Below are 27,526 nucleotides of genomic sequence, written 5' to 3'. Positions count from 1 at the left end.
ATCGGAAACTCCAAACCATTACAGGCTCTTTGCTTCGCGCTGGAATCGGAATCGAACCAAAGATACTCAGGCTCACGAAACTTCGCCCATGAAAATTCATGTCGTTCATTCCACTCTGCCCAGTGCCACTCTCTCTATCAGTGACTGTGTTCGTCCCACAAATAGTGTGCGCTGACATCGCCGGAAGTCCTGTCAAGTCGCAAGTGATTTTGTACCAGTGTCAGTTCACATTGCACGAGACAGTCGCTCTTGTCGTCAGCAGGACAATAAACTTTTTGTAGACTTGGACATTAACGGCAAACTGATACCAATCCAGCTCGATACCGGAGCTGCAGTTTCAGTGATCAATCAAGACACTTACAAACTGCTGGTACACTTCCATTTCGTGCCGCAAATGTTAACTTGAATAGCTATTCCGGTCAAGAGATCCCTGTGTTAGGACAGTGCAGCCTTCTTGCAACATACAAAGGACAAACAAAATTTGTGTCATTTTACGTCCTTCGTTCTTCTTCTGCAGTGAACTTGTTTGGTTTCTATTTATTTCAGTTGTTTAACTTGTCTATAGTAAATCAGGTCCTATCAGTGAACCAGACTGTGCCTTCAGACAGTGTTTCTCGTCTATGTGAAGAATTTGCAGGTATTTTTGCACCAGGCCTTGTTTGTGCTAAGAACTATAAAGCACATTTGGAACTGAAAGTAAATGCACAATCGAAATTTTTCAGAGCGCGCAGTGTTCCCCACACATTGTGTGATGAGGTTGCAAAAACATTACACGATTTGGAATCACAAGGTGTAATTGAACGTGTGCAGGCTTCTCTCTGGGCATCACCTTAGTAATTTTGCCAAAACCTTTGGGAAAATTGAAACTTTGTGTGGACTTCAAGGCAACAGTGGATCCACAACTAGTGATTGTAACTTTTCTTTTACCCCGCCCAGAAGATCTTTTCGACAAACTGTGCCCGGGCAAATATTTTTCGAAGTAGCAGATGCGTACTTGCAAATACCGGTGGACGAAGAATCCCAGCGCGTTTTGATGGTTAACACGCATCTTGGTTTGTATCAATTCAAACGACTGCCATTGGGGTGTGCATCCGCCCCTGCATTGTTTCAGCAATATCTTCAAACTGTTGTGCGTCGTTTCCTACTGCAGCAAACTATCTGGACGAAATTTTGATCTTCGGAAAGACGGAAGAAGAACATTTAGCCTATCTCAGAACATTATTTCAGGTCTTGTGACAAAATGGTCTTCGCTTACGGAAGGACAAATGTGTGATTTTTGCTCGTAACTTGCCATACCTGGGCCATGTACTCAATGCCCAAGGCATACATCCTAGTCCCACGCACCTCCGTGCCATACAAGACTCGACTTTGCTGCAGAATTTGAAGCAGCTACAGAGTGTGCTGGGAAAAATCAACTATTATCACAGATATGTGCCGCATGCCTCTTCCATTTCAGCTCCGCTTCATCGCTTACGCCGTAAAGGCGTTCCGTTCGTCTGGACGACGGAATGCAAACACGCCTTTTTCCGGTTGAAAATCGGCGTTGCTTTCCAATACTTGCCATACACCATTCGATTCCCGGAAGCCCCTTTCGATGATGGTGGATGCATTGGATTTCAGGATTGGTGCTGTGCTTGCGCACAAAGATGGTTCGCACGATCGCCCTATTGCCTTTGCGTCCAAATTGCTCTCATCTGCGCAAACAAATTATTCACAGATCGAGAAAGAAGCATTGGCTCTCGTATTTGGTGTTACAAAGTTTCATGGCGTCTTGTATGGTCGTCACTTTACCATAATCACAGACCACAAACCTTTGACACCGTTTTTCATCCGAAGAAGCCTGTACCTCCACGTACAGCACAGAAATTCATTCGCTGGTCTATTTTCCTCTCGCAGTACTGCTACGATATCTTGTGTTGGTCCACTGCTTAGCACAGAAACGCCGATGCGTTGTCCCGTTTGCTTGTTGCTGAGGATAGGGCATTTGATTCCTCCGAACTTGCTTGCATGTTCATTGATTCGGAAACCGATTACGTGCTCGAATCGTTTCCGATTGATTTTCGTCATGTAGCTACAGCCACAACTGCCAACCCTGTCCTTGCTACCGTTCTGCGTTTTGTTGCTACGCAATGGCCCTTGTCAAAGTCACAGAACAAGGACCCGTTGGTTCGCCGATTTTTTGCTCACAAAGAGAGACTTTTTGTTCGACGTTGTGTTTTGCTGTTGCGTTCTGATAATGATCAGTGCAGGGTTGTGGTCCCACGTTCGTTACACTACTCTGTCTTAAAGCTTCTCCACCAAGGACGTTGGGGTATAGTGAGAACGAAACAACTTGCTTGTCAGCACTGTACTTGGTTCGGAATCGATGCCGCGATTACGACTATGTGCTCTTCTTGCATGGTGTGTGCCAAACAACAATCAGCACCACTGTGGAAATTCTTTGCATGGCCAAAAGCCACTTTCCCTTGGCAATGCTTACACATTGATTTTGCTGGTCCATTCTGGGATGCTCGATGGTTGGTTGTGATAGATTCATTCAGTAATTTTCCTTTTGTTGTCCGGATGTCTTCCACGACATCATCTGCCACCATCCAAGCGTTATCTGCTATCTTTTGCGGTGAAGGTCTTCCACAGGCAATTGTTTCCGACAGTTGCCCGCAATTCATGTCAGCAGAATTTCAGTCATTCTGCAAGGTTAATGGTATTCAACATATGACGACCCTGTTGTTTTCGCCACAGTCAAATGGTGCCGTGGAACGATTGGTCAGGACTTTCAAGTTGAAAGAGTCGCATTCTCGTGAGGACGCGTTATTGCTCTTTTTGTCCTCATATCGCTCTCAGCCCCGAGATGGTCGCTAGCCGGCTGAGTTGCTCCATGGTCACCATCATCGAACCTTGATGTCTTTGCTACATCAGCCGCATACAGTTCCTGTGCAGCAGCAGACACCTGTTTTTGCCCCAGGCGACGTTGTCTACTACCGCCACTATCGAGGTTCACCGCATTGGCTCGAAAGGCTCATTCCTCGCTGCCTCGGATGTGCTCTGTATCTGGTTTTGGGGGCCTCTGGTGAAATGCGCCGGCATCTCAATCAGCTGCGTCTCTGTCATCGCACGGGATCTGCCGTTCGCCGTCTGCTTTCAGCAATGGTGCCGTCCGGTCAGCACTCCGGGGACCCATCTACTGGATCGCCTTAGCCCCAGGTGTTACCGACGCTGCCTTCCATTTTGCCCCATGGCGGCGTGCCGCTGCCGCCTGTTCTCCTGCTAGCGACGCCCGCAGTGGACGCGTCGCTGCAGCCGCCGGGTGCCTCCCTGGGTCATGCACCGCCGATCGCCTTCCATGACCAGTTGTCCTCCGACATGGAACTCTTGCCCGCTCCGAACCATATGTTGTCTTCGCCCGGCGGGTGCCCCGGCCCGATGGAGGTCAACCCTTTGGCCCCTCCTGTCTCTCTACGGGCGCATACACCGCAAGTTGGCGTGCACCCTGGAGTAGGTTTCAGGTGTTTCCTAGCTCCCCGCGGTCCAAATGGCAGGGTGCGGGTGGCACAGCCTCGCCTGTTGTTAGGCTCCCCACCTTGTCGCATACGTCAACATGGGGTCCTCCCGACGGCGGGTGGAGGCCTTATACCACAACCGTCCACTGATTTGTGGGGGTCTATCTAGCACTCGCCCCAGTTGTACAGCCAACTTTGCTAGTGATAGTTCACTGTCTACATACGCTCTCATTTGCAGAGACGACAGTATAGCATAGCCTTCAGCTACGTCATTTGCTACGACCTAGCAAGGCACCATATTCAGTTACTACAAATGTATTCTGAACAGATAATATTGTGAATCATGTACCGTCAAGAGCGATGTTCATAATTAATGGATTAAAGTTAAGTATCAAACTAATTATGTCCGCTTTCTGAATTCTAATTCCTTGTCGTGTTCCAGACCTCACGTCAGTATAGTTCTTCCCTCCTCACGCCAGCCTGCGTGAGCTAAAACGCGTGCCTTTCGGCCTCCACTAGTAACACGGTGTTGGCTCTTCTGCCAACACAACAGAAATGTTTTGAGATTGGGTTGCAAAGTGATATTTCCAGCTGATATTACAAGTGAAGGAAAATGGATCTTTCAGCAAAGCAGCATGATTAACTGTAGGTTTAGGGCTGGAAGTGAGACCCTTTGATAATATATATAATTCAGGAGGGGAGGGTGTTTTAGATGAGAGGTTGAGAGCACTGTACTGTTGTGACTGATTCGTGTGATTATGGTCTGGGAGGCATTGGCGAAGGTGGGGGAATGTTAAGAAGGTTGGCCAGATTCAGTTTGTAGCAGGGGAGTGGTGGCTGATGGGGTGGATACTTAGGGAGCTGCAGAGGGCCAGGAAGGGAAACATCACTGTTGAGGTAGTTTAGGAGAAGGTGGGATAGCTTTTTGAGGTGAAGTCTGGCATGTTCTTATAGTTTGAAGTTGACTTGACAGACAACAGCATCCGAGGAAACGTGAGGGGCTGATATAATTGCAGGATTTTGGAGAGAGGTCTGGTAGGGTAGAAATTGGCAGATGAAGCATATAGGTCACAGTTTAGCTGGGTAAGTGCAAGAGATTTCTGTACTTGAAATTGTAAAAGAGCCTGGTATAGAGTAGGATTACATCTAGAAATAGGGACTTTCAATGTTATGCCTCTGGGAGTAGCTCCAAGGGACAACCAGGTTTCAAGATACAGACATTGGACCCTGCCTTGAATAGTTTTGACCATGATCCCAACTTGATCCACCACCACTACCTCAAAATCTTGCTTACAGTCATTCCAAGAATTCCTCACATCCAGCACTGCTACGTAACCCTTCCTCAGATCCCTATAACACAACCCTAACATTTCCTCTGCAGGACTCTAGGCTCTGCATTCCTTAAAAGGTGATGACTCTATCATTATCCTCCCAGCAGATAAAGGATCTACCACTGTGATACTTGGCCAACAGGAGAATGTTTGTGAAGGTTTATGCCAGCAGTCTGACACCTCTACATTCAGCATCTGCCATCAAGATCCCGTCCCTGTGATTCAAACTGATCTGCAGTCCTCCCTTAAAACCTCAGACCCCTCATAAGGACTAACACCTCAGTCCATAGAAGTTCTTACCCTATCCAAACCATGCACCCCCACCTCTTACCTTCTTCCTAAAATGCACAAACTAAATCATCCTGACTGTCCTATACTTGCTGGCTTGAAAGCACCCACCAAACATATACTTGTATCTGTCTTAGCTGATCAACATCTGCAACCCAAGGTAGAAAGACATTGCTCCTATATTAAAAACACCAACCATTTCCTAGATCGTCTGGAATCTGTGCCCGCTCCACCCCCACCAAACACCCTGCTTGTCATCATTGATGCTGCCTGCCTTAATCAACTTTGTACTTACCACTAACTACTTCACCTCTAAGGGGCAGACATACAAACAGATCAGGGGTGTGGCAATGAGGACTAGGCTGGCTCCTTCCTATGCCAACCTTTTTGTGGGTCACTTGGAGAAGGCTTTCTTAGGATCCGTAAGCCTTCAGCCCCTGGTTACATTGATAACATCTTTGCCATATGGACTCATGGTGATTCTGACCTTTAAATCTGGAATCTCTAAATACATTCTACAAATTAAATTTCACATCGTTGTTTTGTCGACTCTATGCTGCTTTCTTTCATGTTGATCTCATCATCACCAAAGGCCAGCTGCACACTTCTGTCCATATGAAATCTACTAACCAACAGAAATACTTACATTCTGACATCCTTTCCATGTCAAACTTTCCCTCCCATACAGGCTTGGCATTCAAGGCAAACTTATTTGTTCACATGCAGACTCTTTATGGCAAGATACCACCATTCTCACTTCAGCCTTTACTGGACATAATTACAACCAGCCTAGTCCAAAAGCACACTTCCAGGGGAATCACTTCCAATCCTAGTACTGCTGATCCTTCCAAAAAACAGCTGTGCTCCTTTCAGATAACAGACCTCAGTTTACTTCAGAATGATTTTTGCAGTCCATAGGCCTTTACAAAATTAAACATATGAAATTATCTGTATGCTTTCATCAGAGCAATCTGAGCAAGACAGTCATGAAGGAAATCAACTGGCTGTGTCATAGCGATTTCAGTAAGAAACACACTGCTTGGGCTGATTTCATATGACAAATTCAGAACATCATTAATAATTTTAGTATTAATCTGCTGGTTGTACTCCATGTGAATTAATGTTTGTGAGAAAAGCTTCTAATGTAAATGGGGAGGAAATGGTTTTTCAGTGTAAAGTGAAATAGCACATGATCAAATTTAGGTTAGCCAAATAAATGATGCAAAGGAAACCAGAAGAAATAAAAAAGAGACATGACAACTATGTAAAACCTGTTAGTTACAAATCTGGTGATTTAGTACTGATAAAAACAAAGGAAAAATCCAGCAAAGTGAATGACAAAATTAATAAATTCTTACATGTATACCATAGTCATTTTAAAGTCATTAGAGTAGCTCATAATAGTGCCTGTGAATTGTTTATGTGAAATTGGGTTAGTTCTTTGGATTGAAAATGTAATTGATTGAAAACCTTATGTGATTCCTGTAAGACCTGTGACACTAAAGAAACTAACCAAAAATGAACTGAATAAGATTGGGTACATTAATTTTACTGATAGAACAAAAGAATTACTCAAGATTCATAATGTCATTTAGGTGAGGATTCACTACACTTTAGTGAACACACCAACTGGTGATTGATGCCTCATTAGCTGGTTGAGACCATTTTTCATTTTCTGATCCACTCATCTATATCTGTCCTTTAAAACTATTTGGAGTTACACCTTTCTTCATACACATGTGCTTCCTGACTGGATCCCACGTAATGCCTGACAAAGATCAGGTGGATGCTTGGGTCAAGTGCACCAAACAACACCTTATAATCAGGAGTTCACTTATTCACCTCTTTACACAAGTAAGGCCTAGAAAGAACTGGATGGCAGAACTGCACAAAGATAACGTTTAGCTTAGTTCAAAGATGATACTCAGATCAATACTGGTGTTGATCTCATCAGCACCACATAGCCCCCCCCCCACCCCCCCAGTACGGAGTACTCTTGAGAGCCTGGGGGGTGGGGGTGACTTTGGCATCGGCAGGGTGGACCACAGTCAGCTCGACAGCGTCATCGGCGAGCTGTGTCGATAGATGTCGTGAAGGAGGGTTCGGCCACCGACCCTGGAAGTTGTTGAAGTGCGCCAGGCGTCGTACTGGGCATGCTGGTTGTGTGGCGACAGGGAGGCTGGCAGTTTGTGGGTGGAATGGAGCGACGACGACAATGTCTCCGGTGGGCGTGGCGAACACACGAAGCATGTCCAGGTCGACATAGGGCGAGAGGGGAACACATTTCACCAGGTGGCAGGGAATGGCGGAGGTTGTGTCATGAGCACCGGATGAAAGGAAGCACATGATCAACAGTGTGTCATCGTGTAGTATTATGGAGATGTCGTGAATTATGTCTGGGGGAACAGGCACAAACACCTTGAGCGAGGGCACGTTCAAGATGTGGGAAACCTTGACAAGGCAAGACAGGCAAAGGGGGAGAGGTCGAAGGAACCGGCGAAGGTCCCGGCGGCAAGGGCGTGATCGTAGGTAAGCTCGACGTGGGGAGTATGGGGTCACTCGATGGAGTGTGTGAGACCGGAGTAGAGAGCGAGGTCGGAGGAGAGCTCAATGAATGGAGCTGCAGGTTACTCGATTGAGTGTGGAAGTCCGACCTGAAGGGAGTGGTCAGAGCATTGTGAGACATGACAGTGAGTGGTGTGGTCATGACCTGAAGGGGGGTGGAAGCAGGCTCGACATGAGCAGGCTTAAGTCTGTTGAGGGAGACTGTAACAGCTGAATCTTTTATCTGGATGTCATAGGTGTTGGCTGAGCGCCGGTATATGGCCGGTATATGGAGGTTGGAGGGGAGCACAGACAGTGTCATCTTGGAGCATGACATACTCGCAATTGTCCAAAGATTTCGGGATGTGAACCTTAGGGCGGGAATTGCTGGTGGGCGGAGGGATGTGGACGTTGATGAAGTGACGTCTGACACAGTCCACGAAGGAAGGTAAGTCAGACTGAGGGAGAGAAGTGGAAGGCCTCACAAGTTCGCTTGGGAGAACAATGTTCTGGCCGTATATGAACGTGGCTATTGTGCCTTTGAGGTCTTCCTAATAGATCACGTGAATCCCGAGTAGCACAAGGGGGAGGGCCTCCATCCAAAGAGAGTCATGGCATCGAAGAACTGCCTTGAAAGTGCGGTGCCAGCGATCAACTAGCTCATTACTTTGCGAGTGATATGCTGTGGGATGGTTGCGCCAGATGCCGCAAATGTTACAAATCTCGTTGAACAGGGCTGACTCAAATTGTCTTCCCTGGTCAATCGTGATGATAGCTGGACATCCGAAACGCGATACCCATGACTTGAAGAAAGCTTGAGCAACAGTTTCTGCTGTGATATTGGGGAGGGGGAGAGCCTCAAGTTGTTCAGTCGATAGGCGAGAGAACATATCGAAAGCCATTAGAGGGGGGGAGAGGGCTGACAATGTCAATATGAATATGCTGGAAACACCCAGGAGGGATCGTAAAGTTGCCGAGGGGGGGGGGGGGGGGGGGTGAAGTGTGCTTGTGTACTTTGCAGCATTGGCACATGACACAGGAGCGTGCCCATTGCTGGCAGTCCTTGTTGACATTTCTCCACACAAAGCGCTCCGCTATGAGGCGCGCGGACACACGAACACTGGGGTGGGCTAAATTATGCAGTGCGTTGAAGACAGCTCAATGGAGTGTGGTTGGGATGAGGGGGCGTAACGTGCCCATACTGTCATCACACCAGATCTCACCAGAAATGCCAGGGAAGGTGCTGCGGATGAAGTGTAGTGAAGAGGTAGAGTCTGAAATCAGGTTTTGTGTGTCCTCGTCGGCGGGTTGGAGGTTAGGCAGTTCAGAGAGGTCTAAGAGCAAATGAACGGCGTTGACTCATGAAAGGAAATCAGCAACTATATTGTCAGCACCCTTTATGTGTCTGACATCGGTGGTGAATGGAGATATGAAGTCCTTGTATCTGAAGCTGCGAGGAGGCAGGTCAGCTGGCGGGTTTGTAATGGTCACAGCCAGGAGTTTGTGGTCTGTTAAAACATAAAAAGGGCGTCCCTCAACGTCAGTCTTAAAATGCTTGATCGCTTCATAGAACATGAGCAACTCCCTGTCAAAGGCTGAATATTTCCGTTGTGCATTGGTGAGCTTGCGCGAGAAGAGCTGCAAAGGTGAAGTTTGACTGTCGACTGTCTGGCTAAGGACAGTGCCGATGGCAGTATCGCTAGCGTCTGTGGTGATGAAAAGCTGTGCATTGGGATGAGGATGCGCGATGGTGCAGGCCTCACCAAGAAGCTTTTTGAGGGCAGTGAAAGAGGCAGTCATAGGAGGGGTCCATGGAACGGGCCAAGATCCAGAAGTCTTGGTGCCTGCCAAGGTGTCCATCAGTGGAGCCTGAATCTTGGCAGCTTGAGGTAGATGTTTGCGATAATAATTAACCGTCCCCATAAAGCGCTGGAGCTCTTTGAATGACAAAGGTCTGGTTAGGTTTAGTATTGTATGTACTTTCTCAGGGGGTGGTGAAATGCCGTCGGCAGAGACCCAAAACCAAGAAAAGTGACAGCGAGTTGATGTACCCGCAATTTATCCTGGTTGGTCTCGATGCCTGCTGCCACGAGAGTATTCATAACACTTTGCACATGTCGAATGTTGTCCTCGACGGAGGAGCTGAAAACAAGACTGTCATCAAGATATGCAGAGCAGAATTTTAGTTCGAATAGCACTTTGTTGGTCTGGGTTGCATTTTTCAGACCGAAGGGCATATATCGAAACTGAAATAACCTGATTGGGGTGGTGATTGCTGTCTTCTCGATGTCTTCAGGTGCCATGGGGATCTGGTGGTAGGCCTGTTTGCAATCAATGACAGAGAACGTGGTCGCACCTGCGAGGGAGCTGGTAAAGTCGGCAATGTTGGGTATGGGGTTGTTGTTGTTGTGGTCTTCAGTTCTGAGACTGGTTTGATGCAGCTCTCCATGCTACTCTATCATGTGCAAGCTTCTTCATCTCCCAGTACCTACTGCAACCTACATCCTTCTGAATCTGTTTAGCTTAGTGTATTCATCTCTTGGTCTCCCTCTACGATTTTTACCCTCCACGCTGCCCTCCAATACTAAATTTGTGATCCCTTGATGCCTCAAAACATGTCCTACCAACCGATCCCTTCTTCTAGTCAAGTTGTGCCACAAACTTCTCTTCTCCCCAATCCTATTCAGTACCTCCTCATTAGTTACGTGATCTACCCACCTTATCTTCAGCATTCTTCTGTAGCACCACATTTCGAAAGCTTCTATTCTCTTCTTGTCCAAACTAGTTATCGTCCATGTTTCACTTCCATACATGGCTACACTCCATACAAATACTTTCAGAAATGACTTCCTGACACTTAAATCTATACTGGATGTTAACAAATTTCTCTTCTTCAGAAATGATTTCCTTGCCATTGCCAGTCTACATTTTATATCCTCTCTACTTCGACCATCATCAGTTATTTTACTCCCTAAATAGCAAAACTCCTTTACTACTTTAAGTGTCTCATTTCCTAATCTAATTCCCTCAGCATCACCCGATTTAATTTGACTACATTCCATTATCCTCGTTTTGCTTTTGTTGATGTTCATCTTATATCCTCCTTTCAAGACACTGTCCATTCCGTTCAACTGCTCTTCCAAGTCCTTTCCTGTCTCTGATAGAATTACAATGTCATCGGCAAACCTCAAAGTTTTTACTTCTTCTCCATGAATTTTAATACCTACTCCGAATTTTTCTTTTGTTTCCTTTACTGCTTGCTCAATATACAGATTGAATAACATCGGGGAGAGGCTACAACCCTGTCTCACTCCTTTCCCAACCACTGCTTCCCTTTCATGCCCCTCGACTCTTATAACTGCCATCTGGTTTCTGTACAAATTGTAAATAGCCTTCCGCTCCCTGTATTTTACCCCTGCCACCTTCAGAATTTGAAAGAGAGTATTCCAGTTAACATTGTCAAAAGCTTTCTCTAAGTCTACAAATACTAGAAACGTAGGTTTGCCTTTTCTTAATCTTTCTTCTAAGATAAGTCGTAGGGTCAGTATTGCCTCATGTGTATGGGGTAGGTGTCCATAATTTACTGGAGATCAGGGGGCCTGGCATGAGGCGAAGCTTGTGAACCATGCCGTTGGTGACGACCGAAATGTTTCTGGCGACACGGGCGGTTTGTTTACAATGTGAGGTGGGCGGGGCAGGCGGGGCATGGTCGTGGTGTTCGCAGACACTCGGCGGATCCGATGGAAGCCAAGGCGGTGAAGCGTCCCAGGAGTCAATGTGACAAAATGGCCGCTGACCCGAAGCAGTGGCATCGTGGTCGGGTGAGCTCAGTATAGCTCGTGAAGCGTTGGTGAGTCCATTGTCCGAGGGCACGGCCTGTAGCAGCACGGTCGCAGGCGAAACGCTTGGCACCAGTGCACTGTTTGTGTTGTCAGTGGCGGCGCACAGCAGTGCACAGGAGCCGAAGTAGCATTGTTTGAGGTGCTGTCCAAAAGGGGTGGGGTAGGAGCTGTCAGTTCGGAAACACGTGGCACTTATACAGGAAAAGTCACATGTCCAGTAAAACACAACTCATATTAGTAACAATTCAAATATTAGTTAACAATATTACTGTCAAGGATAATTTGCCAAGGATTATTTGTACAGTTTGTAATATTATTACCTGAAGAAACTATTTATACAATTTTGCAATTTATGCCACACAAAACTGACAAGAAAACATATAAAGTTTAACTGTAATTTGAGGAAAAAGATGTTTTGTAATAATGGTATATTATGTAAATCATTACTGGTATTGTATTCAAGTGACAAGGCAAAAGCCTCTTGGCTCTCAGTTTGCTCTCAGTCTTGCATGTGTTTTTGTAGTGCAGTCTTATACCACTATTTGTAATACACACTCTGTATCAGTTTAATTTGTGAAGTTCATCATTACATTCAAAAGACTGTCTTGACTTCTTCTTCCAGTATTCGTAACTGCCAATCACCATCTGAGATACATGGCCAGTTGAACCATAGCAACAGGTCTTGAAAATTGACAGTTATTATAAAAATGCAGATTTACACCCATTGTCAAAGCAGCATTATAGCAGTTAAGTGAGCTGCAGCAGTCGGTTTACAAACTCAACCGCAAGAGGTTTTCTTGTGCTTAACCAAAAGTCTCTTGGTGAGGACTATTGCTGCAATAAAAAGTATTTCAGTTAAACACTGGGAAATTTCTTAAAAAGCATATTTACTATAGTGTCATGGAAATTGAGGAGTGTTGTAACACAATACAGTGGTGGGATCCAAATTCAAAACCTTAACTTGAATAGTATGAAAACATTCAAAACATTCAATACTAGAGTTCTTTCACTGTGGTCTATATAGGACACAACATGACATGGAATAGTTGAGAGTACATGGGTTAGCGATATTGGAGCCCTGAACTGAGCCTGACATTAATTCCACTTACTGGTGTCAAATTCTCTCTATTTCCTTTCCTGTCAGCCTCTATTGGATAACTCTTGTTATTTCAACCCCAACAGTATTAGGTTTTGACACCTGAGGGAGTCTTTTGTTTTCCATCCTAAACTCAGCTCTTCAATGCTGCTGCATTACAGAACAGCGTTTTGAATCACCAAAGGATAAGGGAAGAAAACCATGAAGAAAACATAAGTGCATTCTGATGCCCTGCAGGATTAATGGTGCAGGAGTACCAAAGGCTAGGAGATATCAGAACTCCATAACTTGTGAGACAGGATGGGCTCCTGAGCTGTAGTGAAAGAAGCCAGCCAAGGGAAATGAAAATCTCAAAAACAAACCCACTGACAGCCAGGTCAGTGAGCTAGTAGAGAAGTTATTTCACTGCTCAGAGTATCAGTATTGCGCCTCAGAAAGGACTGACTATAAATATGACAACCAATGCTAGGAACAGGTTTAAGAGATGGAAAAAAACATATTCTGTAAATTGTAGTATGGGACATAAAATCCTTTAATAACAAAGATTACGAGCTTACTGAAGAACTAAAATATTATGGAATCTCAATATGTGTTCTCCAAGAGACAAAAAAGACAGGCAAAAGGTAGAAGGAATATGACCAGCACCTACTCATTTATAGCAGTGCTGAGAAGGAGACAAGAGGTACAGCAGGAGTAGGGATACTTATCCACAAAAAACACAAAGATCTTATTGAGAATTGCAAATAAGTCTTTGAGAGAATAGTTTTACTAAAACTGAAATGTGCTCATCACAAACTGAACATTATCTCCCTGTACAGCCCAGTGCATTGTAAACCTAGAACAGAAAGAGAGACTTTCTATCAGCAGTTACAAGAAGTTATCAATCTGATATCTTTAAATAAACTTCCAGTCATAATGGGGGATTTTAATGCTCCTATTGGAAATAGTGACATCCCTGGAGTTAAACAATGATTTAATGAAGACTATCTAAATGATAATGGTGAGATTATGATCAATGTATGCTCAAGTCATGAACTGAGAATAAATAATACTTGCTGTGAACTCACAGAGAAGTACAAACACACTTTTCAGAACACAAGAGGTCATAAATCTACAACAGATTACATTGTTACAAACAGAACATCCATCCTCAGTCAGAGCTAGATGTCAGGACTTTAAACTCTGCCAAAACAGAACACAACCCACTCATGGGAAAAGTGAGATTGCATATAGGAAGGAGCAAAACTGCTAAATAACCAACTTTAAAAGAAGAAAAAACTAATACAGAGTCACTACGGACTGAATCTACAAAAATTTTATATCAGAGACAATTAGCATAAAAAATAAAAGAGAAACCCATTAATGCAGTGGATAATGTAGATCAAGCTTGGGAAAAAATAAAGAAAGTATTGAAGCGGCAGCTCAAGAAACACCAGGTACAAGTGTTTTAGAGCAAGAGAGGAAAACAAACAGATTACCATGGTTTTGCAAAGAGGTTAAAGAAATGTGTAGAAACAAAGATGTAGCTATTTGAAATGTAAAACACTCAAAACACAAGGATCTTATGAAGATTACAAAAGAACTCATAAAGAGACAAAATCACTAGTGAATTGTTTTAAACAGAAACACCAGGGAACTTTTTCTAAAAGTTTTGAACATGACTTCTATTGGTTGCAGAAACAAATTTGGAGAATGATACAAAAGCAGAGGAAAGAATTAAATCAGATTTTGAAAATGAACAACATAAATGATAAATGATGGGTCAAATATTTAACAGATATGCATAAAGGTAAAAAAATCAACAGAACATGAAGAGATATCAGAGATCAGTATACAAGTAAATGGCGATGTGACCATTTCACATGCAGAGGTAGAAGAAGCCGTGAATTTATTAAAAAATGAGAAGTCTCCAGAGAAATACAGAATCCCCAATTAATTACTGAAGTATGGACGATATCCAGTAATTGAAAAATTAAACAAGTTTGTTAAAAATTGATTTGACTTAATCTGATTTGGTCCTGTTCATCACATATTGTACAAAGAGTGTACTAGTAATGTAGACAATAATACAAAATAACGTTAGAATTTTATATATCATACAAATACTTATTTCCTATTAACAATTTGTTGGGGACAATATTGCCATCTGCATTTTACTGGTATTACTTTAAGTGAATGCTTAAAATAGCAGATTGAATGGAAGTACTCATTTTTATCCCAATGCCACAAATAAATTAATAAATTTACATTTTGTCATTATGATTTAAATTAAAATACAACGTTTTTATATTCATTACATAAGTAAGTTCAAGTGCATACCTAATAGTGTAGAATAAACTGTAGCACACATTTTAACCTATGACATAAATAAAGTTACATTTTATCATTATAATTTATGTTAGGAATGCACAATTTCATCTTCATAACGTAAGTAAAGATTTCATTTTAAGGTTGGTTTTCTTCCTAAGTGGTTTCCTTTATTTTTACTCAACAGGGTGCCTTATTACTCTAGAAATTCATTCATTTTATAAAAAGTTTGTTCTCTTGGAAATGTTTTTAGTTTCCTTTTGAATACCTATATGTTATTAATTTCCTTTTATATTGATGGAAAGCTTGTTGTATACTTTTATTCCTGATTCAGTTACTCTCTAAGGACTTCTGTGAGACTTGCAGAGTCTCACTGGAATTTTTCCCCTGTCCTGTCTTATGCTTGTGAATGTCACAGTTTTTATGGAATAATTCCTTATTGCTGGCTACAATCATCATTAGTGAGTATATATATATTGATTTGTAACATGAATGTCCTGAGAGGCTTAAAGAGACCTCTGCAGGATGTTGTGTTAGAGACGCCGCATATTAACCTCACACCACATTGTTGTAATTTGGAGACTTTTCCAACTCCCATAGCATTTTTCCAGAATATAATACCATTGGAGACTGTAGACTGGAAATATGCAAGATATGACAAAAGTAATATTTCTCTGTCAACAAGGTGAGAAATAGTTCTTAGGGATGCTCTGCTAAGTTTTTTTGACCAGTTACTCAATTTATTCCCTCCATTTTAGCTGGCTGTCTATCTCGATCTGGATGCCTAGGAATTTTGCATGTGTGGTTTCATAAAGTCTTTGGTTGTTGGTCTCCTTTTCAGAAACATGAAGTTATTTACTGTCTGAAACTATATAATGTTAGTTTTCGAAAAACTTAGGGTTATGGTATTTGCTGTAAACCATTTGTGTACTTGGTTTATGACTGTCAGCTCTGTATCATACATTGAACAGTTGGGACCCTTGATCAGAATACTTGTATCATCTGCAAACATAACTATTTTTGCTCTATCATTCATTGTAATTTGTAGGTCATAAATATAGATCAGGAAAATCAGTCGTCCAAGGATCAAGCCCTGGACACCATATTTTACATTTCCCCAAGTAATACCACAACCCTTTTGGGATCCTGTATCCTCTTCCACTGTTATCCCTACTCCCCCGAAGAGAGCATATGAGTAATATCAATAATTTACACCAATTTAAACTGCTGCTTTGGTTTTGTCTTTTCTGGTTATCTGGATCCAAATACACTGAAGATTTTTGTTTTTTGCAGCAAATCAGTGATTTGCACTAAGTTAAGCTATAGTTTTGACATTGTTTACATTGGGCTTCACCAGTATGCAGAATAAAGGAAACATGTTGGATTAAAAGCTAACGTACCATCACAATTTGTACATTGTACAAACTTCAGGCACATGGTAGGAATAATTTTGGTATTGTAATTTTGGAGTAATTAACAATTAAAATTCTGATATTTCTAGTCATCACAAAACAGCTGTTTTTATGTTTTCAAGCTATAAAATTGCTTGTATCCCTAATAGAAATATGACATGATAATTTTTCAGTCAAAGCCAAATATGCTCATGTTCTAATTTTTGATATGAAAGACCCTTCCAACTACAGAGGGATAAAACTATTGAGTTCAGTTCTTAATCACCTAATAAAAATGATAGGAAATAAAGTAAAAAGTATTATAACCCTTGCAGAGGAGCAGTGTGGTTTTAAATGTGGTAGGTCAAGCACAGAGGCAGTTTACATTCTTAGACAAGTTGTAGAGAAGTCCACTGAATACAACAGCCCAGCTTATCTTTGTCTGATTGATTTACAGAAAGCTTTAGATGGGATTCGGTTAACAGATGTGGTTAATTCGCTCTACAATCAGTAGATTCCTTCCAACTCAATAAAAACAAATGAAGATATTTATACCCACAACCACATCCAGGAGAAATTGGTTCCAGGTTAGCTACTTGCTTAGCAGTTAGTAGTGGTACTAGCCAAGGTGGCTCTTTGAGCCCACTGCTTTTTAACACAGTCATGACGTGCTGATAAAGAAGGTATTGGCTGGTAGTGGTTATAAAATTGAGGCAAAGAAATAAAAATCATTTGGTATGCCGATGATGCAGTTTGCTGGCAAACAGTGAAGATGTTGTTGTTGTTGTGGTCTTCAGTCCTGAGACTGGTTTGATGCAGCTCTCCATGCTACTCTATCCTGTGCAAGCTATTTCATCTCCCAGTACCTACTGCAACCTACATCCTTCTGAATCTGCTTAGTGTATTCATCTCTTGGTCTCCCCCTACGATTTTTACCCTCCACGCTGCCCTCCAATACTAAATTGGTGATCCCTTGATGCCTCAAAACATGTCCTACCAACCGATCCCTTCTTCTGGTCAAGTTGTGCCACAAACTTCTCTTCTCCCCAATCCTATTCAATACTTCCTCATTAGTTATGTGATCTACCCATCTAATCTTCAGCATTCTTCTGTAGCACCACATTTCGAAAGCTTCTATTCTCTTCTTGTCCAAACTAGTTATCGTCCATGTTTCACTTCCATACATGGCTACACTCCATACGAATACTTTCAGAAATGACTTCCTGACACTTAAATCAATACTGGATGTTAACAAATTTCTCTTCTTCAGAAACGCTTTCCTTGCCATTGCCAGCCTACATTTAATATCCTCTCTACTTCGACCATCATCAGTTATTTTGCTCCCCAAATAGCAAAACTCCTTTACTACTTTAAGTGTCTCATTTCCTAATCTAATCCCCTCAGCATCACCAGATTTAATTTGACTACATTCCATTATCCTCGTTTTGCTTTTGTTGATGTTCATCTTATATCCTCCTTTCAAGACACTATCCATTCCATTCAACTGCTCTTCCAAGTCCTTTCCTGTCTCTGACAGAATTACAATGTCATCGGCGAACCTCAAAGTTTTTATTTCTTCTCCATGAATTTTAATACCTACTCCGAATTTTTCTTTTGCTTCCTTTACTGCTTGCTCAATATACAGATTGAACAACATCGGGGAGAGGCTACAACCCTGTCTTACTCCCTTCCCAACCACTGCTTCCCTTTCATGTCCCTCGACTCTTATAACTGCCATCTGGTTTCTGTACAAATTGTAAATAGCCTTTCGCTCCCTGTATTTTACCCCTGCCACCTTTAGAATTTCAAAGAGAGTATTCCAGTCAACATTGTCAAAAGCTTTCTCTAAGTCTACAAATGCTAGAAACGTAGGTTTGACTTTCCTTAATCTTTCTTCTAAGATAAGTCGTAAGGTCAGTATTGCCTCACGTGTTCCAGTGTTTCTACAGAATCCAAACTGATCTTCCCCGAGGTTAGCTTCTACTAGTTTTTCCATTCGTCTGTAAAGAATTTGTGTTAGTATTTTGCAGCTGTGACTTATTAAGCTGATAGTTTTGTAATTTTCACATCTGTCAACACCTGCTTTCTTTGGGATTGGAATTATTATATTCTTCTTGAAGTTTGAGGGTATATCGCCTGTTTCATACATCTTGCTCACCAGATGGTAGAGTTTTGTCAGGACTGGCTCTCCGACGGCCGTCAGTAGTTCCAATGGAATATTGTCTACTCCGGGGGCCTTGTTTCGACTCAGGTCTTTCAGTGCTCTGTCAAACTCTTCACGCAGTATCGTATCTCCCATTTCATCTTCATCTACATCCTCTTCCATTTCCATAATATTGTCCTCAAGAACATCGCCCTTGTATAGACCCTCTATATACTCCTTCCACCTTTCTGCTTTCCCTTCTTTACTTAGAACTGGGTTTCCATCTGAGCTCTTGATATTCATACAAGTCGTTCTCTTATCTCCAAAGGTCTCTTTAATTTTCCTGTAGGCGGTATCTATCTTACTCCTAGTGAGATAGGCCTCTACATCCTTACATTTGTCCTCTAGCCATCCCTGCTTAGCCATTTTGCACTTCCTGTCGATCTCATTTTTGAGACGTTTGAATTCCTTTTTGCCTGTTTCACTTACTGCATTTTTATATTTTCTCCTTTCATCAATTAAATTCAATATTTCTTCTGTTACCCAAGGATTTCTACTAGCCCTCGTCTTTTTACCTACTTGATCCTCTGCTGCCTTCAGTACTTCATCCCTCAAAGCTACCCATTCTTCTTCTACTGTATTTATTTCCCCCATTCCTGTCAATTGCTCCCTTATGCTCTCCCTGAATCTCTGTACAACCTCTGGTTCTTTTAGTTTATCCAGGTCCCATCTCCTTAAATTCCCACCTTTTTGCAGTTTCTTCAGTTTTAATCTACAGGTCATAACCAATAGATTGTGGTCAGAGTCCTCATCTGCCCCCGGAAATGTCTTACAATTTAAAACCTGGTTCCTAAATCTCTGTCTTACCATTATATAACCTATCTGATACCTTTTAGTATCTCCAGGGTTCTTCCATGTATACAACCTTCTTTCATGATTCTTAAATCAAGTGTTAGTTATGATTATGTCGTGCTCTTGGCAAAATTCTACCAGGCGGCTTCCTCTTTCATTTCTGTCCCCCAATTCATATTCACCTACTATGTTTCCTTCTCTCCCTTTTCCTACACTCGAATTCCAGTCACCCATGACTAATAAATTTTCGTCTCCCTTCACAATCTGAATAATTTCTTTTATTTCGTCATACATTTCTTCAATTTCTTCATCATCTGCAGAGCTAGTTGGCATATAAACTTGTACTACTGTAGTAGGTGTGGGCTTCGTATCTATCTTGGCCACAATAATGCGTTCACTATGCTGTTTGTAGTAGCTTACCCGCATTCCTATTTTCCTATTCATTATTAAACCTACTCCTGCATTACCCCTATTTGATTTTGTGTTTATAACCCTGTAGTCACCTGACCAGAAGTCTTGTTCCTCCTGCCACCGAACTTCACTAATTCCCATTATATCTAACTTCAACCTATCCATTTCCCTTTTTAAATTTTCTAACCTACCTGCCCGATTAAGGGATCTGACATTCCACGCTCCGATCCGTAGAACGCCAGTTTTCTTTCTCCTGATAACGACATCCTCTTGAGTAGTCCCCGCCCGGAGATCCGAATGGGGGACTATTTTACCTCCGGAATATTTTACCCAAGAGGACGCCATCATCATGTAATCATACAGTAAAGCTGCATGCCCTCGGGAAAAATTACGGCTGTAGTTTCCCCTTGCTTTCAGCTGTTCGCAGTACCAGCACAGCAAGGCCGTTTTGGTTAGTGTTACAAGACCAGATCAGTCAATCATCCAAACTGTTGCCCCTGCAACTACTGAAATGGCTGCTGCCCCTCTACAGGAACCACACGTTTGTCTGGCCTCTCAACAGATACCCCTCCGTTCTCCGTTGTGGTTGCACCTACGGTACGGCTATCTGTATCGCTGAGGCATGCAAGCTTCTCCACCAACGGCAAGGTCCATGGTTCATGGGGAGGGGGGGGGGCGGGGGGAGGGGGGGGGACAGTGAAGATAACCTGCAGAAACTTTTACATGTACAGGGATATTCAAAAGTAAGGAACAGATTTCAAACTTTTATTGCTACAAAAGACAGTAACACAATTCCAATGTCCCTGGAAAGACAACATTTCAAATTTTTATGCATTCAATGTGAGCAGCATGTGCTACACAACAATATCAAAATGGTGGCTCATTTCCTGCCGCACATGAAGCAGCTGGTCTCTCATTACCAAATTCACATCTTCAACAATGCGATGTCGCAGTCTTTCAAGGGTGTCAGGATAGGGGTGTTAAAAATGCGGTCTTCTACATAATTTCACAAATAAAAGTCACATGGTGTGCTCTGGAGACCTAGGAGGCCACTGGTGATGAAGTTTATCCCCTGCTCCTCCTCTTCCAATCCAACGTCCTGGAATGGTGTCATTCAGTAACGCAGGGCTGGCTCAGAAAAATTTCCTAAGCACAACTGCTCCTACCTGGTTGACACCATTCCAGGATGCTGGATTGGAAGAGGAGAAGCAGAAGATGAACTCATTCCCGGTGGCCTGCCAGGTCTTCAGACCTCACTCCTTGTGACTTTTATCTGTGGGGTTACATAAAAGACCATGTTTTTATCCTCCCTATGCCTGACACACTTAAAAGTCTGTGACACCACAAGCTGTGATTTGGATAATGAGAGACCAGCTGCTTCATGTGTGGCAGGAAATGTGCCATCATTTTGATATTTGTCATGTAACACATGGTGCTTACATTGAATGCATAAAAATTTCGTGTCCGGCCACCCTGATTTAGGTTTTCCGTGATTTCCCTGAATCGCTCCATGCAAATGCCGGGATGGTTCCTTTGAAAGGGCACAGCCGACTTCCTTTGCCATCCTTCCATACTCCGATGAGACCAATGACCTCACTGTTTGGTCTCTTCCCCCAAACAACCCTACCCAACCCAAAAAAATTTGAACTTGTCTCTTTCCAGGAATGTTGGCATTGTGTTTCTATCTTTTGTAGTTTGGAAGTAATAAAAGTCTGAAATCTTTCCCTACTTTTTGAATAGCCCTTTGTATTTAACATGGCAGCCAAGAACCTAAATATAGTCATATCCACTCAAAAAATCAAATGTATGACGACATCTGTGTAACCAATTACATGAAAATTGGAATTGGATGGAAAATATATTCAACAGGTAATGACATCGAAGTATCTTGGTATTGAGTTATCCAGCAGTGGAATTATCACAAAGGAAATTAGAGAACAAGTAATAAAAGCAAATAAAGTGTCAGGCTGTTTAAATGATACTGTTTGGAAAAACAAGCACACAGGAAAAGAGGCAAAAAAGCAAGAATATACGAAACAATAGCGAGACCAATTACTATGACGTACACAGCTGACACAAGGCCAGAAACATCATAAACATGAAGGTGTTTGGGAACCATGGAAATGAAAATTCTGCAAAGGATTATATGGTAGACACTGAAAGATAGAGAGAGAAGCAAAGGCGTTGGAAAAGGATGTAAAGTGGACTCCATTAATGAATGGGTACATAAGAGAAAGCATGAATGAAATGAACACATAGACAGGATGTACGGACAGAAGTTTGTGAAAATCATAAGAAGTAAATTACCAACTGGTAAAAGAAATATTGGGTGTCTAAAGCAAAATATGGTGTGACAACCTCAGGGTAGGCTATGGGATACTGAAAGAAATGGCCTTTAGCCTAGGAAGAAAGAGGGAAGAAGAAGTAGAAAAAGATACAAAACTGATTTTGTCACTGAATTTTCTGAATAAAATTTTCTGGAGTAAATCCTTCTCATATCTTTCCTGTTATTGAAATATTTTTCCATAACTAATGAATGGAATATTGAGCAGAACAAATATTTATCAGTGTAAGTAATAACACTTTTACATACACTGCATTTGTAAACACATTCATGAACTTGAAAAACCATTTTCTGCAGAAAACAACTTTCAGCTTACATGAAATTTACAAGAAAACTCTGTGAATCTTTTCCTTCTATGTGATGCAAGACATTGACTGTGGCAAAGACTGACTATGCCAAGTGCTCTTCACCGCTGGCAATATTTCATGGTCAACAGGTGTATGTCCCACCAAAAGCAATCACATCTTGCAGGCTGGTAGCATCATAATTTATCTGCAGTGCCATTACAAAAATTGTCTGCAGTTGCCTTACACATGACAACTATGTCAAGATAATTATGTTGGGACTAGTAATTTACTGTGCCATTCAAACTACAACTGTCTTAAATGACTTCATACTGTACTTTAACTTTCCAGCAAACAGAAACCTGTTTTTTAAATCAGTTATTCAGATTGTATTCATTGTCTTCCTTCAGTTTATACTTTTAGATTATCCATAGACTATCATAATCTTTCCTATAATGAATAAAATATCACTATCCAGTCTCAAATTGTCACTCTTAGTACACAGAGTTTACAAAAAATTGATGATGATCATTTTGAACATAAAACTATTGTTATTTTTGTCTAACTGAAATTTACATGGAAGAGCTATACCAACCTGTGTCAATTACAACCCCAGTAAGAATTTGAGGTGTTACAGAGACAGACTGTGTACTAACGTCTGCAGTTTTAAAAAAACTTGTTGCACATCTTGTATTGTAACTCATGCTATTATCCCCAATCCCATTCATCTCTCATTTCATTTCCAGCATCTGATAATGGTTGAATCAGTACTCCAAATGCTTACCTCATGATCTTACAGGGACCCATGTCACAGATACTGACAGCTACTGGTAGGGCCCAGAACTTCTGGATTGCTGCAAAAGCAAAAGTTGGAGTCTGTCAACATTAAAGAATTCATGGATAAGTTACGTCAGTACTATAAATGGCAAGTGCTTGAGCACCCTAGAGCTTTTGTATCTTTAATTGTATTCTAGGATTACATCAATCATATTTAAAGCAAGCAGCCATATTGTAAGGAATTATACCTTCTAATAATTCCACAAAGACCATACGGTCAGGCATAAAGAAAAAGAGGGAAGGTGTAGACATGAAAAACAGTGGGGACATAACTATCAAGAAAAATTGGAAGAAAATCAGGGATGTTAAAGAGGTCAGTAATATTGTCACAAAAGAAGCTGAGTAGCACCATGGTGTAGTGGTTACGATGCTAAACTGTTGCATGGAGGGTTGTGGGTTCAAAACTTACGCAGACTGCAAAATTTTAATTTCTATATTTGGTTCCAGTACATTCTAGAAGTATCCACAAAAGCCAAGAATCATTGTACTGGAATGTTCTGTAGCTGTATATGTACTGTACGTTTTCTGGCCAGAGGCAGTTTGCTCCACGCTCTTGTATGTGTGAATGCTGAATAAACCTTCGTTAAGTGAAGTTAGTGCTCATCATTCATCTAATTACACTTTCTTCTATGTGACATTACTCTGGTGGAAATGCTGGGTATCAGACATTATCGACAACACAGTGGCTCCCATCAGGCCACAACAGAGCCGCCGTTTATGTGGTGAGAAACCCAAGTTCCAGCCATATTCAACAGATCACAATCTATCAGATACACAAGAAGAAGAGGATGTTACGATGACAGCAACTGTGTGCCACCACACAAGACATACTTCCAGGTTCTCTGGTGATGATGGCCAAGATCCAAACAATTGGCTGAAGGTATATGAGTGTATAGCCAAATTTAACCAATGGGATGACACCGTGTGTTTGGCTAACATATTTTTCTACTTGGAGGCCACTGCCAAGCAATGGTATGAGAACAATGAGGAGAAGTTCACAAGCTGGGAAGTATTCCAGGCAGAAAAGCGTAAGTATTTCAGCAACACACAATGACAGAAGTGCAAAGCTGAAGATAAATTAAAGTGCAGGACACAGCATCCAGGAGAAACTACAGCATCATATATTCAAGACGTCTTGGAGCTGTGTAAAATAGTGGATCCTAGAATGAAGGAGGAAGATGAGATTGGACATATACCATACTAACCTGGATGCAAGTGAGTTTGTGATGGGCATATGTCTTGATTTATCCAAAGCTTTTGACGTCATTGACCATAATGCCCTACTGCAGAAGCTTGACCTATTAGGAATTAGAGGTATATCCAATGAGTGGCTCAGGACATACCTATGTGGTCGCAAAACGTAGTTGAAGTGCAATATATTAACCATAACAAAATCAGCTACTACTATTCAGGATGTGAAAATGTGAAATATGGTGTCCCTCAAGGATCAGTAAAAGGACCCATTCTGTTTCTCCTCTATGTCAGTGATATAATGTACAACAAGTAGTGCCAAACTACCCTCCAATTTGCAGACGATACAAGCTTCCTTATTAGTGGTAAAACAGAAGAAAAACTAAAAGACCCCACTATCCAAATAATGAACAGTGTAGAACAGTGTTTCAGCTATAACAAGTTAATTATAAACAAAGAAAAGACAGAAGCACTGAGCTCCTATAATCTAAATGGAAGACACCACCCAAACATGCAAATAGAACTAAGGGACAGAGTTCTTGAAAGTGTTGACAGCACAAACTTTCTGGGACTCTGGCTCCAGAACAACACAAAATGGGAGGTACACATTGAATATCTGCAAAGAAAACTAAGCAAAACCTGCTACATGATAAGGATCTTAAAAACTTGTTGCAGCAAAGCCAGCCTGTTGAATGTATACTAATCCTATGTGCATTCTGTAATTAAAAATGGCATAATCCTCTGGGGCAATGCAACAACAAATATTAAACTTTTCAGGATGCAAAAGAGGATATGAAGAATTATTGAAGGGGTGAACAATACGAAATCATGCAGACCCATATTCAAAAAACTGTCAGTTCTTCCTCTTCCTTGCATTTTTATCTATGAAACATCAGCTTTCATCAAACAATATATTGATAGACACCCATATGTCTTCTTAAAAAATGAAGATATACATGCATACAATTCCAGGCAAATATCTCACCTTCACATGAAACAGAGGAGAACATCATTGCACCAAAAAGGCACTCTACGTATTGAGATAAAAATTTACAATAATCTTCCTAACCATATTAAATCAGAAAGTAATTTCAGTAGTTTTAAGGCTGAACTAAAGGCATATCTAACTGAACATTGCTTTTACAGTCTGACAGAGTATCTAGAAAACATACAGCAAAAATAAAGATGCATTATGAATATTCTACTTTGTATGTTGCCTCTAATGTTTGTTGTATATGAGATTATTTGCTAAATTACTTCAATATCTAGTCCTTAGGAATGCAATACAAACCGTATTTTATCTTGTAAAGACCTAACCATGTCCAATATCCTTGTATACATTCTATACATGTAGGATTTGAAGGACTAAATAAATAAATAAATAAATGAAGGGTGTTGCTGAGGACATGTATCAAGCCCTTCTCCTGAAGGAGGTTTCTACAGCAGATGACTTCATAAAATGGTGCCAGTATATCGAGACAATGTATCAAAAGAGAATTAGATGGAAGAACTTTGAATGGCTTCCAAACATAGTATCGATGTCTGTGATGGAGGAAGCAACTGATTTCACAAGTGTTCTTCGTCAGATAGTGAGAGAGGAAGTTCAGAAGGCACTTGGTTTGCAGAGCGAGCAAAAAACCAAGACGCTTCAAGAGGTCATAAGGGAGGAAGTGGAACAGACATTGAACCCAATCTCTTGTCCTTCATTCCCTTTAAAATGGTGAAAAAGTTGAGACCCTGGCGGAGTTAGATTCCTACAATGCCGCATGAGGTACCTGTTTGGGCACCCAATAAGGCTGACATCTGGAAGGACCCAGGATAACCAACCAGTATGTTTCCACTGTGGATGACCGGGACAAGTGGTGCACTATTGTCGAGAAAGGTGGCGGATATGTGACGACATTCATGCTATAAGACAGCAGACCAATCTTAACCAATGCCAACTCCGTGACGACAAAGACGAACGAGAAGGTGTGGGTGCAGGACAATGTAGGTCACCATCATCACAAGCTGTCCACTGGAGAGGACGCTCCCCAACACACTGATCAAGGTCTCCATCACCATTTAGAAGCTGCAGCCAATCACCTAGCTGCCACAACCTGGAAAACTAAAGGTCGCAAACTTCCTTGGAGGTGAAGCCACTGATGAGAAATATTCTCTGTCATCAGTCACTACAAAAATGATGGAAACTACATTGATATCCTCATGGATGGCCAACCAGCCCAAGCTCTTGTGCACTCTGGAGCATCATATCCAGTCATTTAAGAGAAGTACTGTCATCAGTTGCAGAAAACCGTATTTGTCGACAACAAAACTTCTCTGATGAAGGTGGCAAACGGGAAGTATGTAAAACCTACAGGAAGGTGTACCATTCATGTGGGTATATGTGGCCATACACAGCCCTTAGAATTCCTTGTCTTACAAGAGTTAAGTGTGATAAAGTATGATAAAGTGGATGAAGCTCTTTTACTTTTGTTTATGCAGGAAAGAGAAAGGGGAACTCCTTTGCCTGGAGCACTGGTTCAGGAGAAGGTTGTTTACCTGAACAAGTTAATGAATGGTGATCAGTCTTTTAGTACGAGTATGGGTTGGATGGACAGATTCAAAAAATGTCATGGAATCTGGCAGATAACAATTACTGGAGAGCTTTCTTCTGACTGTGATGCAGTGAAGAAATACTTGGGTGAGTTTGAAAAAATGGTAAGAGAGAGAAAGTATTCTCCCCAACAAATTTATAACACTGATGAGACTGGCCTTAATTTTAGGGCATTGTGAACAAAAAGCCCGGCATCAAGAGCAGAAGACCGTGCTCCTGGTTTTAAAATGTGCAAAGATCGTGACTTTATTAGTGTACAGCAAGGCTGCTGGTAATCACAAGCAGCCTTTAATGCTGATGGGCAAATCTGCTAGGCCCAGAGCTTTTAAAAACTGCAACATGAAGTCCCTACCTGTATATTATCGCAACCAGGAAAAAGCATGGATGGATGGTAAGCTGTTCAAGGAATGGTTTCATGGCCAGCTTGCTCCCTCTGTTCAATGGTTTTCTTAAAATAAGTTGTCTCCCCATGCAATCCTTTTGATTGGTAATGCACCATCTCACCCCAGCACTGAGCAATTATGTGATAGAGAAATTGTGGCGAAGTTTTTGCTGCTGAATGTTATACCACT

At 41.8% G+C, this 27,526-nt stretch overlaps 1 protein-coding gene across 1 annotated transcript in view; it reads right to left on the bottom strand.

The window, feature by feature from the left end:
* Positions 1 to 11,779: 11,779 nt before the first annotated feature.
* Positions 11,780 to 27,526, bottom strand: part of LOC124777683 (serpin B6-like) — a 241,290-nt gene continuing 225,543 nt past the window's right edge. Inside the window, exons 9-10 of the mRNA XM_047253160.1 lie at positions 23,115 to 23,184; positions 11,780 to 12,336 (exon numbers count right to left, since the gene is read on the bottom strand). Coding sequence (XP_047109116.1) covers positions 23,139 to 23,184 — 46 coding nt within the window. The 3' untranslated portion in view covers positions 11,780 to 12,336; positions 23,115 to 23,138. The remainder of the gene's footprint in view (positions 12,337 to 23,114; positions 23,185 to 27,526) is intronic.

The sequence above is a fragment of the Schistocerca piceifrons genome, chromosome 2 (assembly GCF_021461385.2).
Source record: "Schistocerca piceifrons isolate TAMUIC-IGC-003096 chromosome 2, iqSchPice1.1, whole genome shotgun sequence".
In the NCBI taxonomy this organism is placed as follows: domain Eukaryota; kingdom Metazoa; phylum Arthropoda; class Insecta; order Orthoptera; family Acrididae; genus Schistocerca; species Schistocerca piceifrons.
The sequence above is the reverse complement of the archived record's forward strand: the minus strand, read 5'-3'. Positions and strand labels throughout refer to the sequence as shown.